Here is a 17,600-nt window from a genome sequence, read left to right as displayed (position 1 = left end):
AAACAGAAACAGATAATGAGCATATACTATCAACACGTGCGAAGTATACCAACGTGCACAGACTAGTGAAAACAAAACAAACCCCCACGTGGAACGTAACACTTCCCCCCCTAAGAATCAACTATATGGATTAACTCAACAAATAGTTGATCAAATGCATTCGCTCAAATGCCACCATAGGCAGCTCTAGACAGTGCGTCGGCTATTATATTATCGACACCTTTTTTATGCTTAATCACCAAGTTGTAACCCTGTACAATCAGAGACCAGCGCATCAAACGCTGATTCTGATTATACATGCGTGATAAAAAAACTAAAGGGTTATGGTCAGTAAATACGGTGACCGGAATGCTACTCGATCCGACATACACATCGAAATATTGAAGTGACATTAAAAGTGCTAATGCCTCCTTCTCGATCGTTGAATAATTCAACTGGTGTTTGTTGAACTTACGTGAGAAATAACAGACCGGATGATCAATTCCATCCTCACCCGTCTGAATCAATACAGATCCAGCACCAACAGAACTCGCATCTACATCAAGTTTAAAAGCAGTGTCGTAATTTGGTGCGGCTAAAACAGGTGTATTACACAAAAAATCCTTGATCGTACTAAAAGCATGTTGACAATCATCAGACCATAGAAACGCACGGGATGGACTAAGAAGCGCAGTTAATGGATGTGCAATTGTCGAAAAGTTTCTACAGAAGCCACGATAATAGCCAGCCATCCCTAAAAATCGACGGAGCTCTCGTCGAGTGGTTGGAACAGGAAATTCAGCTATAGCCGTAACTTTCGCTTCTAACGGGCGCACCTCCCCTTGACCGACTTCCTTCCCGAGATACGTAATAGTGGCCTGCCCAAACTCACATTTGGCTAAATTTAAAGTCAACGAAGCTTTCTCCAAACGCTCGAAAACTGTTCGCAATGACGAAATGTGTTCTATCCAATCGGTCGAGTAAACTACTAAATCATCTAAGTAGGCATTACACTTAGGCACTCCAGACAACACGATGTTAATAAGCCGCTGAAAAGTAGCCGGAGCGTTACGCATACCGAAAGCCATTACCGAGTACTGAAGAAAGCTATCAGGGGTAACAAATGCAGAAATGTCAGAAGCACGACTCGTAAGAGGCACTTGCCAGTAGCCTTTTAACAAGTCTAACTTACTGACATAACAGGCTGAACCGAGGTTGTCAACACAATCTTCCATGCGCGGTAAAGGAAAACAGTCGGGCACCGTCACCGCATTTATCTTTCGGTAATCAGTACAAAATCGCGCTGTGCCATCACTCTTCGGCACTAATAAGCATGGAGAACTCCAGGGACTACAGCTGAACCGAGCAAGTCCATGCTCTACTAGATACTCAACCTCATTTCGCATCACATCTCTTTTCGCTGCATTTGCGCGGTATGCATGCTGTTTAATCGGGGTAGCATCACCCACATTAATGTCGTGCTCCAAAACTGTAGTGCGAGAAGGTACATCATTAAACAAAGCAGGAAAATCATCAATCAACTGCATAATATCACATCCTTGTTGTTCAGATAAATGAGATACATGAGATGTAAGATCAGACAATACCTCAGAATTCTTAAGTCGAGCACATTGTTGATGTGTGTGACGAAGAACGACTCCATCATCCTCCGGATCAGTGATCTCGACAGCAGCACAAGTGAACACAGGAGATGACACAGGAGATAACACAGGAGCAATGATTTCTTCTGCAAGTGACACATTCTGAACAGCTTCCCTACTGTAAAAAGTCTTTAACATATTCACGTGACACACTCGAGTCTTCCTTTTTCTATCTGGAGTTCCAATTACATAATCTGTAGTACTAAGTTTTCTTACCACCTCGTATGGTCCAGAAAACCGCGCTGATAAAGCAGACCCTACCATAGGCAGCAACACCAACACTTGATCGCCCTTATTAAAGGTACGCTGTACAGATTTACGATCATAGAGACTCTTCATTTTACCCTGAGCCACTTCAAGTGACTCTCTTGCCACGGAACAAGCTTGATGCAAGCGCTCACGGAACTTACTCACGTAATCCAGCACGTTCATTTTCGGGCTAGACTCAACAGATAATAGATTCTCTTTAAGCATTTTCAAAGGTCCTCTGACAGTGTGTCCGAATACTAGTTCAGCAGGACTGAATCCAAGGCTTTCTTGAACTGCTTCTCTGATCGCGAATAAAAGCAATGGTACCCCCTCATCCCACTCTTTCCCTGTTTCCATACAGTACTTTCTAAGCATTGACTTTAACGTTTGATGGAAACGTTCGAGTGCCCCCTGACTCTCCGCGTGATATGCACTTGCTACCCTATGGGAAATATTTAAACTCGACAACACTTGAGAAAAGATTTTTGAAAGAAAATTGGTGCCTTGATCTGTCTGCACAATTTTTGGTAAACCAAACGTAGAAAAAAACTTAACAAGTGCTCTAGTTACGACAGGTGCCGTGATCTTTCTCAATGGGATCGCCTCAGGAAATCTAGTGGCAGTACACATTACGGTCAATAAAAACTGATTACCGGTCTTAGATCTAGGCAAAGGGCCGACACAATCGACGATAACGTGCTCAAACGGTTCTCCCAACACTGGAATAGGAACAAGTGGAGCACACGGAATGACTTGATTCGGTTTGCCAGCGATCTGACAAGTGCGGCAAGTGCGACAAAATTGTGTGACATCAGTTTTTATTCTAGGCCAAAAGAAATGTCTCAAAATTCGGTGATAAGTTTTTTTAATTCCTAGATGTCCCGACAGGTCGTGATCATGAGCTAAAGATAGAACTTGCTGTCGGTAACATGAGGGAATCACGATCTGATACACACTACTCCATTCAGCATCTCCAGTCTCCGAACACCATTTACGCATCAATAAATCGTCCTCAACGAAATATGCAGTTTTTCTCTCTTGAGCTTTCTCTGTGGAAACAGCAGCAGCAAAGCACTTCTGGAGACTTTTATCCTGTTTTTGAGCCACAATAAGTCTCTCGCGCGTCACGCGCAGCTTTACACTCATAGTATCTGGAACATGCGCATTCTCAACAGCTTTAACGTCATCAGATACAACATCACTGATAAAAATAGGTGCGATAAAAGATGTAGCCAAATCATCAGCATCCGCTTTACGAGCTTGAGCCCGCGTCACTACACAAGTTGAAAATGTTTCTGGATATGACTGGGATAACTCATCAGGCTGTTCGAGCGCCACTGGTTTGTCGAAGACTTCCAGCAAAGGCATAATTTTTCCACCGGCTAAATCATTGCCCAAAATAATTTGTACCCCACTCACCGGTAAACGTTCACGAACAGCTAATTTCACAAAACCCGTACATAGTTCTGATTCTAAGTGAATCTGATGCAACGGAGCTTGAACGAGACCCATCTCTATGCCCTGTACTAGAACATGACTGCCACAAAAAGTTTGCTCCGAGAACGGCAGTACATCAGCACTAATAAAGGACTGCATGGCCCCAGTATCACGGAGCATCTGAACTCTTACCCGTTCCTCAGAATTTCCCGCAACGGAAATTAACCCTTCCAACAGAAAAGGTACGTAACTGGAATCAGGCTTGTCGTTACACTCAATTTTTTTAGAATCAATCCGTTTCACAAAACCAGCACTCTTAGGTACAGAACTTGACTGTTTTCGTTTCAGTACAAAACAATCGGCAATTAAATGGCCAGGTTTGTGACAATAAAAACATTCTCGATCTTCCTTTGATTTTGGAGTACCTGATTTTGGTCGAGATGGACTACTCGAGCTCACTTGAACAGCAGCTTTCTCAAAACGCGCAGCAGCAAACACATTTTTATGCGTCAATGAAAACTCATCTGCCAGAACGGAGGCCTGAGACAAAGACGTCACTTTTTGTTCATTCAAGTAAACGACAACACGTTCAGGAATACAATTCTTAAATTCTTCCAAAAGAATTAACTCCCGCACGTCTTTTAAATCATTCACTTTACTAGATGTACACCACTTGTCAAACAAAGTGCCTTTCTCCCTTGCAAATTCAACAAAAGTCTGACTAGAATTTTTCTTATGACCCCTAAAACGCTGTCTATAAGCTTCAGGCACCAGCTCATATGCACGCAAAATCGCAGCTTTCACTACTTCATAATTCACGCTATCCGCTAAGGACAACGTAGCACAAACATCTTGAGCTTTACCGGTCAGCTTGCACTGCAACAGCAAAGGCCAAACCTCTTTAGGCCAATGGAGTGTGGAAGCAATCCTCTCAAACACACTAAAATATGAGTCAACTTCTGTTTCTCGAAACTGCGGCACAAGGGAAATATGCTTACTGACCTCAAAGGTGGTTCTCACCGGCCCAGCCCCTGCCGAAGCATCAGCGGGCGGTAAAGGTTGCACAACTGGAACAGGTGTTACTTTGGCTGCATTCAATTCAAGTTCACGCAGCTTAATCTGCGTCTCCGCCTCGATTTCAAGTCTGCGGACTTCCAGTCGAAAATCCAAATCCGCTCGACGGACTTCTGCCCGTTCGCGTGTCTCCATCTGGAGTCGCGCTATACGAACCTTCAGTCGCGCATCACCTCCTATAGACTCATCTGAGTCCGGCGAAAAAGGTTCGAAGGGCGGCAAAACAGCTTTGGCTTCAGAACCCTCTACCTCAGCCGTCTCGCTCTGCTCCTCCTCCTCAAGGCGACTATCAGCACCAGGAAAAACTTCCCCACCACCTGCAGGCAACACTAAAACACCAAGTTCAACCAACCTTTGGGATACAGCAAACTTAATCTCTTTTTTAAGCCGCTGCTTCGAAACAGTAACCTGAACATGAGCAGCAATCCGCAGTAAATCATCTTTCCTACATTTATTTAACTGCTCAACCGTAGGTGCACTCAAAAAGGTGTCTAAATCAAAATCAGCCATTACTCTTATCAGAATCACTAACCATTCAATCAACCAGCCCATCCACTAATCACTGCCTCGCGAATTACCACTCTACAAGGAAAGTACTGAACATGGTCATTCCACCACTCACATCAGCAGTAAATAATAACTCGGGAAAAAAATATAAAGTTATCCCGGACGAGCCCCCATTAAATGTTACGATCTTTTAAAGTCTAGGAGATGTTACGCAACATTTGTTTTATTAGCACTGCTGATGGAGGAATACGGTGGAGAGAAAACCATGACAGACTCAACTTGAAGAGAAACAAACTGGATTTTATTGTCACAAAGCCGAAGCCACTAGTTCCAGTTTGGAAAAATGAGTGTGCTATTTACAATGTTTACAAATATTAAATAATAAGGGAAGAGAACCAAAAAGGTGGCGCCAAAGAAAAGAACAGAATATAACAAAACAATCCTTATACTACACCTAATCCTAACCAAAGAAAAAGGTGAAAAGAAAACCGAATTCTTCGGTGCATCCGGCACCTAAATAAGCTAACTACTAAAACAAAACATACACAGAGTGGCGCTCACTCCTAACCTAGTGTATCTAACAAATAAACACTACGGGCATTATGTATACCGCGGCATACTGACCTGTCGTTCTCTTTCCCAGAGAGAGAGTCGAATTACAGGACCCCACAGCGTCACACTGGGATACACATTGAAACTATGATCTCTACAACTAAAACATACTGAATATCAAGGTACAGATAAACAAAGCATACAGCACCCAACTCATTCCACTACAAAGAGCCAGACATCACTATATGAATCTCCAGTCACAGGTTTAGTAACCTCACAACGCTACACGAGCTCATGGCCGCTTCCGAGAGATCGAATGAATGAAAACGCCATCCTTTTGAACCCAGCTGGTCAACTCTGATTGGCTCCCGGGCGCCGCCCCAACGATGAGTGACGTCCCGCTAGGCCAATCACAGCAGCCTGCCAGCCAAGAGTGAGCTAGAAACAGAAACAGATAATGAGCATATACTATCAACACGTGCGAAGTATACCAACGTGCACAGACTAGTGAAAACAAAACAAACCCCCACGTGGAACGTAACACACACACACACACACACACACACACACACACACACTCACGCACCCACACAAACACACATTTGGCTTGCTCTCCACTGATGAGGGGCTCGATGAGGCAGCTTCAACTCTATCTCTGATATACCCCCCAAAAGTGCACAATAAATTTGGGACAGCAAGTTGCATTTAGCATGATCAAAATACTTAAGGATTTAAGTATATAGGATACCTAAAAGCTTAAGCATGATAACCCCCAAAAGGAGTAAAAAAAAGAAACTTAAGCAGTATGAAGCATGAATGAACACACGCGTTGCGGCAGTGAAATTTAATGATGTTTTATTAACAAAGTTCGGGAGGAGCACGTTCAGATAATTAACACGGGTGGAGAGGACTCAGCAATCAATGATAAGAGGTGTATATATAGACTCTCACCTCAATCCATTGATAGTTTAGCAGCGTCCCTCCACCACCCCTTCTCCACTCTTCTAGTCCTAACCATTTACATACGGGGGGTACTCTGGGTTCGGGCCGGATTCCGAGCTGGGAGCCCTCCCCCTGGACAGCACACCAAATACACATACTACTTTACTCCCTCTAATTGTATGTAAATGTGAACTCGTGAAAGTGTGGCTGCTGCAGGAGCTGGGCTGGAACGCGTCACATATTCCTCTGTGAAGAAGGAATAGAGAAACCTCCAAAACCTGTGGAGTAGTTGGTGTCTGGGAACAAGGTGATGTCGCAAGGTTGTATGTTTCTACAAGGTTGTAGAAAAAGGTTATCCTGTTTAATTGCTTGAGGAACGTAATCCATCATTTCAAGTCTGCCCGACATGGTTGGCTTAGCGAAATTATGTCTTCTAGACCTAAGGCTGAGATAGCGAGAGTTAGCAGGTGGGAAATTAAAGGCCTGCCTTGGGGAATTATGAGCATTGCATCATTTAGGTGGCCTAAGATAGAAAGCAAATCACTCTTTTAGCTAATTTGATGTGATTGTTTTTATGCAATCTATTTTCTCTTTGGGGAGAGAAGCTTGGTATTTGACAGAGTCTAGGAGGATTCCGAGAAATTCCAAGGATGTAGATGGGCCTTCGGTTTTTTCGGGAGAGAGGGGAACTCCTAGTTTGGAGAACACTGTTTGGATGACAGTTAGGTGTTTTGCTGCATGAAAATGACTTGGTAAAATGACGAGGAAGTCGTCAAGGAGATGGATGAGGTTTGGGATTACATGATTGTTCTGTAGGATCCAGCAGAGCGCTTCGGAAAGCATGTCAAATATTTTGGGGCTGCTATTACAGCCGAAAGTTAGACAGAGTGTGCAACTAGTATTTTTCGTGCCAACGAATGCCAAACAGATGCCAGAAATCTGGGTGAATGGGCATGAGTTTAAAAGCAGATGTTATGTCAAACTTTGCTAGTCAGGCTCCAAACACGACATTTTTAATGAGAATGATTGTTTGGTCTTTAATGTCTTACCCTGTTCAAGGAGCACTTTTCCCACAACCAACGCATTGACAGACGAGTACTAGTTCGCCTAGCTGCTCGGTGAATTTCCCAATCTCACCAAACCCACTTTCTCCTCAGTATTGGCCAGCCATGGGGTCTTACATCATATCTCTACATCCGGGCCGCATGTTCATGCCTGGCTCCGTATTGGGTCCAGTGAAGCTGGAAGTTGCCAAAGCAGAGTTCACTAACATGGAAAAACTGGGTATAGTGCAATGCTCCAACAGTCCTTGGGCCGCACCCCTTCACATGGTTCCCAAAGCAGATGGCGGTTGCCGCCCATGTGGGGATTATCGTCGACTGAATGACGTCATCACGCCTGATTCCACACATTTAGGATTTTTCAGCCCGCCTGGCTGGGAAAACTATTTTCTGAAAAGTGGACCTTGTTTCGAGGATACCATCAGGTGCCAGTATTCCACGAAGACATCCCAAAAACAGCAACGCTAACACCATTTGGTCTTTTGGGCTCAAAAATACGGAACAAACCTTTCAGCGCATGATGGACTCAATCCTATGAGATCTGGACTTTTTATTTGTGTACTTGGATGACATTTTAGTTGCCAGTACCTCTAGATCAGAGCACCTGGCTCATCTGCGATTGCTGTTCGCTCGCCTCAGCCAGCATGGCTTGATAATTAACCCAACCAAGTGTCAGTTTGGCCTGGCTGCTATCAACTTTCTTGGTCATCAAATCACAGGCGACGGGGCAGTTCCCCTACCAGACAAAGTCGACATCATTACACAGTTCCCTGTTCCCCAGACAACCCAAAGACTACAGGAGTTTGTGGGGATGGTGAATTTCTATCACCATTTCAGTCCTCGGGCAGCTGAGCTCATACATCCTTTGTTCAGGGCCCTCAAAGGACATGGCAAGAACAAAACGATTTCCTGGTCAGAGGAGATGTCTAAGTCATTTGAGGGCGCTAAACTCGCTTTGGCACAAGCCACCTTGCTCTCCCATACAGTTCCAGGTGCCCCCATTGCTCTCACTTCTGATGCTTCAGACTGTAGCTAGTAGGCGGTGCAACCCCTTGCAATTTTTAGTCGCCAGCTACGCCCAAATGAGGAGAAGTACAGTGCATTTGACAGAGTTGCTCACGCTGTACCTGGCAGTAAGACACTTTTGTTTCTTTTTGGAGGGACGTGTTTTCACAGGATTTGTAGATAACAAACCCTTGGTTCATGCCATGTATAAAGTTTCTGAACCCTGGTCGACACGGCAACAACATCACCTGACCTTCATATTCAAGTTCACGACAGATATCAAGCACATCGAAGGACAAAACAAACTAGTGGCAGATTGCCTTTCCAGGGCCACAGTGCAAGCAGTGCACTTAGGTATGGACTTTGTTCGTTTAGCAGCTGACCAGGACTCTGATTCTGAGGTACAGGCATACAGATCAGCTGTCTCAGGTTTGAAAATAGCAGATGTCCGCTTTACAGAGGCAGGTGTTACACTGATGTGTGATGTCTCCAGAGGCTACCCTCGACCAGTGGAACCTGGACAGTGGAGGCGAGCTGTTTTTGACAAGGTCCACGGTTTGTCACACCCTGGACGGAAAGCTTGACAGAATCTGGTCTCGTCAAAATTTGTGTGGCATGGATTAAAGAAGTAACTGGGTTTCAGCTTGTGTAACATGTCAGCGGGCTAAAGTACAAAGACACGTCAAGGCCAAGCCCAGCCTTCTTTAAAATGATGGATTTTGATGAAATGAAAAGGATGCGTGGACTACTGTGAACTAGCTGAAAACTCCAACTACAGTGATGCCAGGACTACAACGGCCATTTTTATTTAAAAATAAACTTTAAAAGTTTTTTTTATAAAAAAAAAAGTTTATTTTTAAGTTTTTAAAAAGTTAAAGTTTTTTTTTTTATTGTGAATTGTATGTAATGTTGTCCTTTTATGTACCCAGAAAAGGCAAATAGACCTACATGTATAATAATATAATATTATACATTTTTCTTGTGTTTGTAGATTTGTTCCATACAGTAAAGCGTGTAGTTTTCTCATTGTTAAACTGTTTTTTGATGTGTGTGTGTGTGTGTGTGTGCACACTTGCACTACGTTTAAAATCATATAAATTTTGGACACTCGTTAGCACCGGAAACTGCACAGGAAATCAGCAGACTGACCCCAGTCTATTTCATTAGTCTTTGTCTCCCTCTGCTGGTACAACACAAACACAAGATACTCAGGGTCTTTTTTTACTCTGCAACAAAACTCCAAGCTTTTTGAGTTACTGTGCGTTTATACAAATAAAATGGTTAATCTAATAAATAAAAAAATAAAATGTAAAAACTGTAATTTGCTTCTTTTAAAAAATAAAAGTTGTTTCACTGCCGCCTCATCAGGTCTGTCAGAGGATCGTTGAAATCTAAATGAAGTCTTAATTTATAACAGTGAAGTCACTGTATCTTCAGTCTCTGTTGATTCTGTTGACTGTGAGTCTCTGTAGTGGATCCTTATTCACCATCAGATGATCAGCAGAAGATCAGACTGTCCTCTAACTAAAATAAAACACACTCTCTAAACAATGCTGGGTTGTTTCAACCCAAATTTGGGTCAAATATGGACAAACCCAAATGTTGGGTTAAAAATCTAATTTAAAATTTTAACCCAACTTCAACTTTCACTTTCAACTGTATTTTTTTATATTACATTTTTAACCCAACATTTGGGTTTGTCCATATTTGACCCACATTTGGGTTGAAACAACCCAGCATTTTTTAGAGTGCACACAGTCTCATATGCAGTATGAGATATTACATCTGTCACATCTTTTCATAAGAAAACTAACTAGATAATCTATATTAATTCCTTCTCAAACATGATAATATAGCTTCTATCTGATGCTCAAAGTCACTTTACAGAATCAAAAGCACATGAAAGTTCACTTTCACACACCGGACAGCTGATCCAGAACCAGCAGAAATCATCATTACACTCACTACACATTTAACATCAGTTAATAACACACAACCCAAATCTCAGATTATCACACACATAAGGCGTCTTTACACAGAAAAAGCGGCACAGAAACCAAATCTGAAGCGCCATAAAATCACTAAATGTGCATTTACACAGAATGTTTATTGCTTCTCTGACGCGGCATAAATGCATTTACACAGGAATTAAAATCGCAGGAAATAATTCTATGAACATTACTATTAAATTTAAAAATAATTAAATAGTAAACAAAGAGATAAAACTCGAGATAAATAAAAATACAGAACTGTAAATGTCCTCTGTGTGCTATAGCTATCTCACGCTTTAATGTTTGTCATAATTCTGTGGTACTGATAGCTATTTTCTATTTCTTCATAAAACTGTTCCAGATGGAACAAATGATACAAATATATCATGAATTATTATACCGCGTAGATCACCGCAAAATTAAAAGACCTCGAAAGTTGTTTCGTTTTTTTCAAAGTGCCAGAAAGAACAATTATACTATCGCTAGTGTTTCAGGCAGGTCGTTTGTGGGTGAAATATCGTCCTCAAGAAGATGATTTGTGGAATATAATATAACACAGTGACGGCGAATAAGCATTTACCATATCTGCAGTGTTGGGGAAAGTTACTTTGAAAAGTAATGCGTTACAATATTGCGTTACTCCCTTAAAAAGTAACTTATTGCGTTACTTAGTTACTTTTTTAGAAAAGTAATGCGTTACGTTACTTTTGCGTTACTTTTTTTCCACCTGGGCTGGGCTTGTTTTTTTATACCAAAAAAGATATATTTTTGGGCAAATGTAAAGAACAATTTGGGCCGCTCAAACAAACCTTTCAGCTGCTGCTGTTCTGGGTAACAGAAGAAGAGGATGCAGGAGAAACAAATTTAACACTTACTTTACCAATAAAAACATATAAAAAAATCTATAGTAATTTTTGCTTATGGTTTAACTGACAAATCGGAGGTCAGAAGCAAGTATTTTGGTCAATAAAGATTAAATGCATAGCAATTTGTTTTATTTAACATATTTAGGTATTGGAGGTTTGCATTGTGATCTGATTCTGCATTTCACTTATTTTATTCATTTTGAGGAATATTGAATCTTTTTTGTGCAAGTGAGATGAGTAAATCCACGCTTACATTTAATCTAGAACTATAATAACCATCATGTTTACACACAACGCATCTGCACTTCGATTTGTCTCAACATTCGGACAGAAGAGCAGTCAATCAATAAAGGGGAAAACAAAGTAACTTGCGTTACTTATTAGAAAAAGTAACTCAGATATTTTGTTGTAAATTTTAAAAGTAATGCGTTACTTTACTAGTTACTTGAAAAAGTAATCTGATTACGTAACTCAAGTTACTTGTAATGAGTTACCCCCAACACTGCATATCTGAGAGAGATGTAGCGGCGCGTTGATCTGCCAGTCTCTTCACAGGAAGATTACAAACGGCCAAAGCCAATTGATTACACGCGTCTACGACTCTGTTATTTTGCTGGTTTGCTTCACGATGTGAGTACAGGACACTTTTACTTTATTGTCGCTTGTTGGTTGACATTTTTTAATTTGGCTAAAACAATATGGAGCTCGGCCTATATGTGTTGTCTTCTGCTTCTTGAGTCTCGAGCACCGTGTTTGGTGGTCTGACAATGGCGTAGTTTAGACAAAGAGTATAGAACAGGGATGGGCAACTTTAGTCCTGGAGTGCCATTGCCCTCCAGGACCGAAGTTGCCCATCCCTGGTTTAGAAGAACAAGAGGCGAAACTCTGATGCTTTTTTGGTAACAGCCACTAGGTGGCGCTTCAGTAGCGCGGCCGCCATTTTGGGGTGAAAATTCCAACTGGAGTTACTCGACAACAGCACAGATAACAGTTTTTTGAGGTAGTTTTTTCTTGCATTAGTGAGTATTTCCATTTTATGCAACTTTACACATTTACTACTATTATTAGTTACCAACTCCACTAGGCCTGAAATACATTGTACGTTTTAATCCCCTGGATCATGCTACAAACATGATGATCTTATAAAATATGATGCTGCTGCATTGCTGTGTCCGTTATCCTATAACTTCAATTGCCACTTTGGACAGTGGCTGTGTTTTTTTGTTTACGTCTTGCTTTAACGGTCATTAATATAAGATAATACTGCAAAAAAAAAAAAAAAAAAAAAAAAAAAACAGTTTTCTGTAAAACTATTCTATTGCTGTTATATATTTATTGTCCAACATTTACATTTTAGTACAATTTATTTGCTGAATTCATTTATTTCATTGATAACTTATTTTTGTATGTAACGTTATGTGTACCTTCTGGGAAACGGTCTAATGTTATTATAACTTTATGAACTGATATCACTTTATTCTTACCTGTCACACTTAATATGGAGAGTAATATAACGTTAATTAATTAAATCCTTGAACTTCCCTGTCTCAAGTTGTGTGGGGGAAAAAGCCTGGTTAAGTAGCATCTTCTTTTTAACTGCTATAACATAGCTGCCAACTCTCACGCATTGGCCGTGAGACACCCGCATTTGATTGGTTTCACACGCTCACACGCCACACTCCCGATTTCTCACGCTGAAGTGTCAACCCGGGCGGTCAAATGCCTGGAAGATGAGTTTATCTATATATCTACCTGTTGAGCCACTCGTGATCGACTATTTATACCGCAAATTCGTTAAAAATCTCCCGTTATCTAGAGCGAGCGTGCATGCGAGACAGAGATTGTGCTCCAAACCGCGTAGAGCGAGCGAGAGACCCCCCCCCGTCAACAAATCTCACTCGTCTCTACCCCCCCCCCCCCCCCCCGTCAACAAATCTCACGCCGAGCAAAACTCAAAAGTTGGCAGGTATGGCTATAACGTTAACTGTTGTGAGTTAAAATAATCACCTAATTATTTTAACCTAAAAATGACCTCTGCACTGGACTAAATATATGTATAATTATATGACTGCCGAGTCCCTTTCACCCCAAAATGGCGGACGCGTAGCGCTGCTGCTGGGCGCTGGTGTTGCAATGGAACATTCTATTGGCTTACACTTCTTGTCAATATACGTTCTTTGGTTTAGAGCAGCACAAGTTTGCGCTCATTTACACTGAACCAAAACAATATCAGAGTCATCTTTGATACTAGGGGCTGAGGCGGGTCAGGCCAGCATATTCTCAGTCTGCTTTTATGCGGCATTGTGTCTTTACACAGAACTTTGAGCAGACACAGAGCAGCTTTAGAGCCGCCTTAACTCGGCTGTGTAAAGATGCCTATAGAGACAGTTAAAGGGGAAAAGCTGAAAATAACATTCATATTATTCTCACAATCAGTCACAACAGTATGAGCAGAATTACACTCATATTAAACAGTTTAAAGTTCAGAGACTGACAGAAACTGAAGCTGAATTTAAGACTCATTATCTGATGATCTCAGACACAATATCCACACACACACACACACACACACACACACACACACACACACACACACACACACACACACACACACACACACACACACACACACACACACACACACACACACACACACACACACACACACACACACTGTTACTGAACCTGAACCTTTACTTTTATTCCTAGTGAGTAAAACAGCTATTTTAACTTTAAATTAAATGAAAATAGTTAAGAACTATTCTTACCACACTGTCTCCAGTTTATAATGTGGATCATCCCTCAGATCCTCCAGCAGCTTTATTCCTGAGTCTCCTAGTTTATTAAATGACAGATTTAGATATCTCAGGTGTGAGGGGTTTGATCTCAGAGCTGAAGCCAGAGCAACACTACCTTCATCTGTGACACCACACTTACTCAACCTGTAGAGAACAATGACACATTAAGCCTATATCCAGAGATGAACATAACAATAAATAACATAATGCTGTCAATATGAAATATATACAAATACTCATTAGTTCAATGTTGTTAAAATAATCAGTTAGGATTAGGGGATTCAATACACAGTTTGTACAGTATAAAAATCATTTTTTATTCATTAATTATAAACTAATAGTTTAAAAATTATTTATAAGCACTGTGTTACTGTATACTTGTGAGTGTGACATTATTTGCAAACTGGTCGCATGAAGTGTAATCGTTCCTTTTGTATGTGATGGAGTGATTCTTCTTTCTTAAAAACAACACAAAATAAACAAAGTAAAGATGAATTTGACTGATAGCATTATTATTATTTTTTAAGATTTCTATAGTTATGGTGATATATTGTTATTGTGTGTTATTTTGGCCATGATAATCATGTAGTGATAAATCTGATATGGTGCCAGTCCTGGTTCAGGTGAAACACACACCACTTCCCTCTTTTCAGCTGCACACACACATTTTAAGGAAATGCTCACGCTTTTGCAAGGGTCTGTTTGCTCAAGCATTACAAGGCAAGTTGATTTACACCAAACATTTGTGCTTTAAAATCCCTCTTCACTGTATCCTGCATCTGTTGTCTGGTTTGTAGTTCATCCGGTTTATTTAACTGTTAGTTTTACTGTCTTTTGTGGGATAATAATATAGTGAGATGTAAATGTTCCTCTTCAGGGAGACTCTCACCGCTGTCTTCTACCGCCGGCAGGATCTGACGTTTCAAGCAGGAATCTGTCGCTGAACCACCGAATGGGGCTTACGCCGTGTCCTAACTACACGCGACAAAAGGTTTCTTTTCCATGTTAATCAGTGTTTTTGTCCTTTTGGCGACGGTTATATTTTAGAAACGGTTTCTATTTTTCTGCGACATCACGCTGGAACAACAAACACAAAGTGTGGCAATGATAATGTTGATGTGCTTTATTTACTGTTAAAAGCGTGTAATGTGACTCTGAATCATTTAGTGCTCCAGCTTTGTAGCCGTAAAAGCAACAATGGATAATTCACCTCATGACGATGACGTAATTCACAAATGGAAACAAGAACGTTCAAACTGTGAACAAACAAGTGTATTATTGAACAAAGATTGTTCCCTTTCGAAGGGAACTCAACAATACGTCATCGACGTCATGGGGAACGCCTCAGGCGTGACAGGTGTCTGAAATCAAATATCAACTCACAGCAATCATGTTGACCGGCGACAGCCCGTGCATCATCAGCTTGAATGATGAGCGCGCAACCTGGATGTATAAAAAGGGTGCCTTGAAACCGTGACAACATCTTTTCGTCTTCAGGGACTGTTTGTCTGTTTTTTGAGTAGTCAACAAAAATAAAATGAAGCGTGCAGAAAAGGGGAAAAATACTTTTCGCAAGTGTGCTGACCCGTGTCCTAGATATTTGACACGGGAGGATTCACACAATCTGTGCGTTTTCTGCCTGGGAGAAGAGCACGCGCGGGGAGTTCTCGAGGGAGCTTCCTGCGCAAACTCTGAAAAGCCTCCATTCTCGTCTGTCCCACTTCTCGAGGGAAGTGGGCGCGGCATCTGAACCCCGCGGTCTTGGTCCCGCTCGGGCTGAGGCTCAGCGGCGCTTGAGCTCGTGGGGCTCTCAGATGGAGCTGACAGATCAGCTGGAGAGGGGCGTTAACCTCGCGGATGATCTGCCAGCTGACGAGGATGAGTTACAGGTCGATGTAGAAGAGGTTCTTTCTCTTTCTGATGGGTCTGTAACTGGTTCTCTTTGGGCCGGGCAGGAGGTGGGTGTTGATGATGTTAGTTTGGTTGAGACCGAACCATCTCAGCCCTCCTGCCCAGTGTACGCTGAGCTGGTGGATGTTATGGGGCGCGCCACCGACAGATTGCTGCTGCAGTGGAGGCGCGTCCTGGAGGAACCTGATCGTGGTATTTTGGACGATCGGTTCCTCCCCACCCGTAAGCCACCGGCTCGGACGAGCCTTCCATTCCTTCCCGATCTCCACTCTGAGGGAGGGAGGAGGGAGGGCTGCTGTGGAGGGAGCCGCGGAGCACGGGTATGTGTCGATGCCGCCAGTGGACGAGACGTTGGCTAACTATCTCGCCTCTGGTCGGTCGTCTTCACTAGAAGCTCCGACCCTGCCATCCAAGCCGCTCAGGACAACTTCGCGCTTGAATGGCAGAGCGTACACGGCAGCAGGTCAGGCGGGTGCGGTTCTGCACACCCTCGCGGTCCTTCAGGCCTACCAAGCCGACCTGCTGCGGGACCTCGATCAGGGGGCCGGCCTGTCCCCTGACGCGGTCGCGGAGCTGCGCCGCACCACGGATTTGACTCTCCGGGCCACCAAGCAGTCTGCGGTTTCCATCGGTCGTGCGATGGCTGCTATGGTGGCCACGGAGAGGCATCTGTGGCTCAACCAGGCTGACATCGGGGAAAAAGAAAAAACTTTTCTCCTCGATTCGCCGGTTTCGCCTTCCGAGCTTTTCGGACCTTCTGTCGAGACAGTGGTCGATAAGTTCAGGGAGGCGAGGGCGCGCTCTGCGGCGTTTAAGAGCTGCATACCGCGGAGGTCCTCGGCCCAGCCCAGGCAGGCGGGAGGGCCTGGTCCGTCGTGGTCTGAGGATCACAGACGGACCCAGAAGGCCAGTGTCGCTTCCCGTGCACCCCCTCCTCCTAGCAGGGGGAGCAGGGCGCGCAGGAGGCGTAACTCCCGCGGGAGGCAGGATCTCAGGGAGGTGATCCAGAGTAAGCGTTCTCAGACTGAACGTTAGACATCACCTTCCTGGATCTTATCTCCTAACCACCATCGCTCCCAGGCTCCTCCTACATCAGGCCTGGGGCGGGGCATGCCCGCTCGCGGTGTTCTTTATCAGTCAACCAAAGCCGGTCGCGGGGGCGCCGCCCTCGCCATCTTTCCATTCACTTCACTTTTGCTATTTAACCAGAGCGAATGAGACGAGTGCGTCACGTGTGGTGTTTGTCAACACGCCTTTGGAGAGAAGTGAAAGTGACCGCTCGGCAAGTATCGATACTTCGGGAAATTAGTATTGGTACCGTTCAGATATTTCAGTATTGATATTTATCGAAATATCGATATTTTTGACAACACTACTAACAATAAATATACTGCTTTTGGATCTACCTGTTTTCCTGTGTGTTCCCGTGACAGTTTTAGTAACTCAGTAGCCTATATATTTCATTAATGTTTAAATGGTGTAATATTTGTGAATTTGATTATGTTGCTACTTATCCAAGTTCTTGCAATTGCCGTCAAGATTACTCTCTGGTGCTGTGCACTCGTCG

The 17,600-nt window shown here is 42.9% G+C and overlaps 1 protein-coding gene across 6 annotated transcripts in view; it reads right to left on the bottom strand.

Annotated features, from left to right (window-relative positions):
- Positions 1–9,809: 9,809 nt before the first annotated feature.
- Positions 9,810–17,600, bottom strand: part of LOC130085485 (NLR family CARD domain-containing protein 3-like) — a 33,721-nt gene continuing 25,930 nt past the window's right edge. For all 6 annotated transcript variants that reach the window (XM_056251261.1, XM_056251260.1, XM_056251263.1 and 3 more), the window contains 2 exons: positions 14,084–14,266; positions 9,810–9,991 (listed from right to left, as the gene is read on the bottom strand). In XM_056251261.1, the coding sequence (XP_056107236.1) occupies positions 14,089–14,266 (178 nt within the window). In that variant the 3' untranslated portion in view covers positions 9,810–9,991; positions 14,084–14,088. The remainder of the gene's footprint in view (positions 9,992–14,083; positions 14,267–17,600) is intronic.

This window comes from Rhinichthys klamathensis, unplaced genomic scaffold, assembly GCF_029890125.1.
Source record: "Rhinichthys klamathensis goyatoka isolate OS25496 unplaced genomic scaffold, OSU_Roscu_1.1 h1tg000080l_1, whole genome shotgun sequence".
Lineage (NCBI taxonomy): Eukaryota > Metazoa > Chordata > Actinopteri > Cypriniformes > Leuciscidae > Rhinichthys > Rhinichthys klamathensis.
Note: the sequence above shows the minus strand (reverse complement) of the source record. Positions and strands in the feature narration are given on the sequence as shown.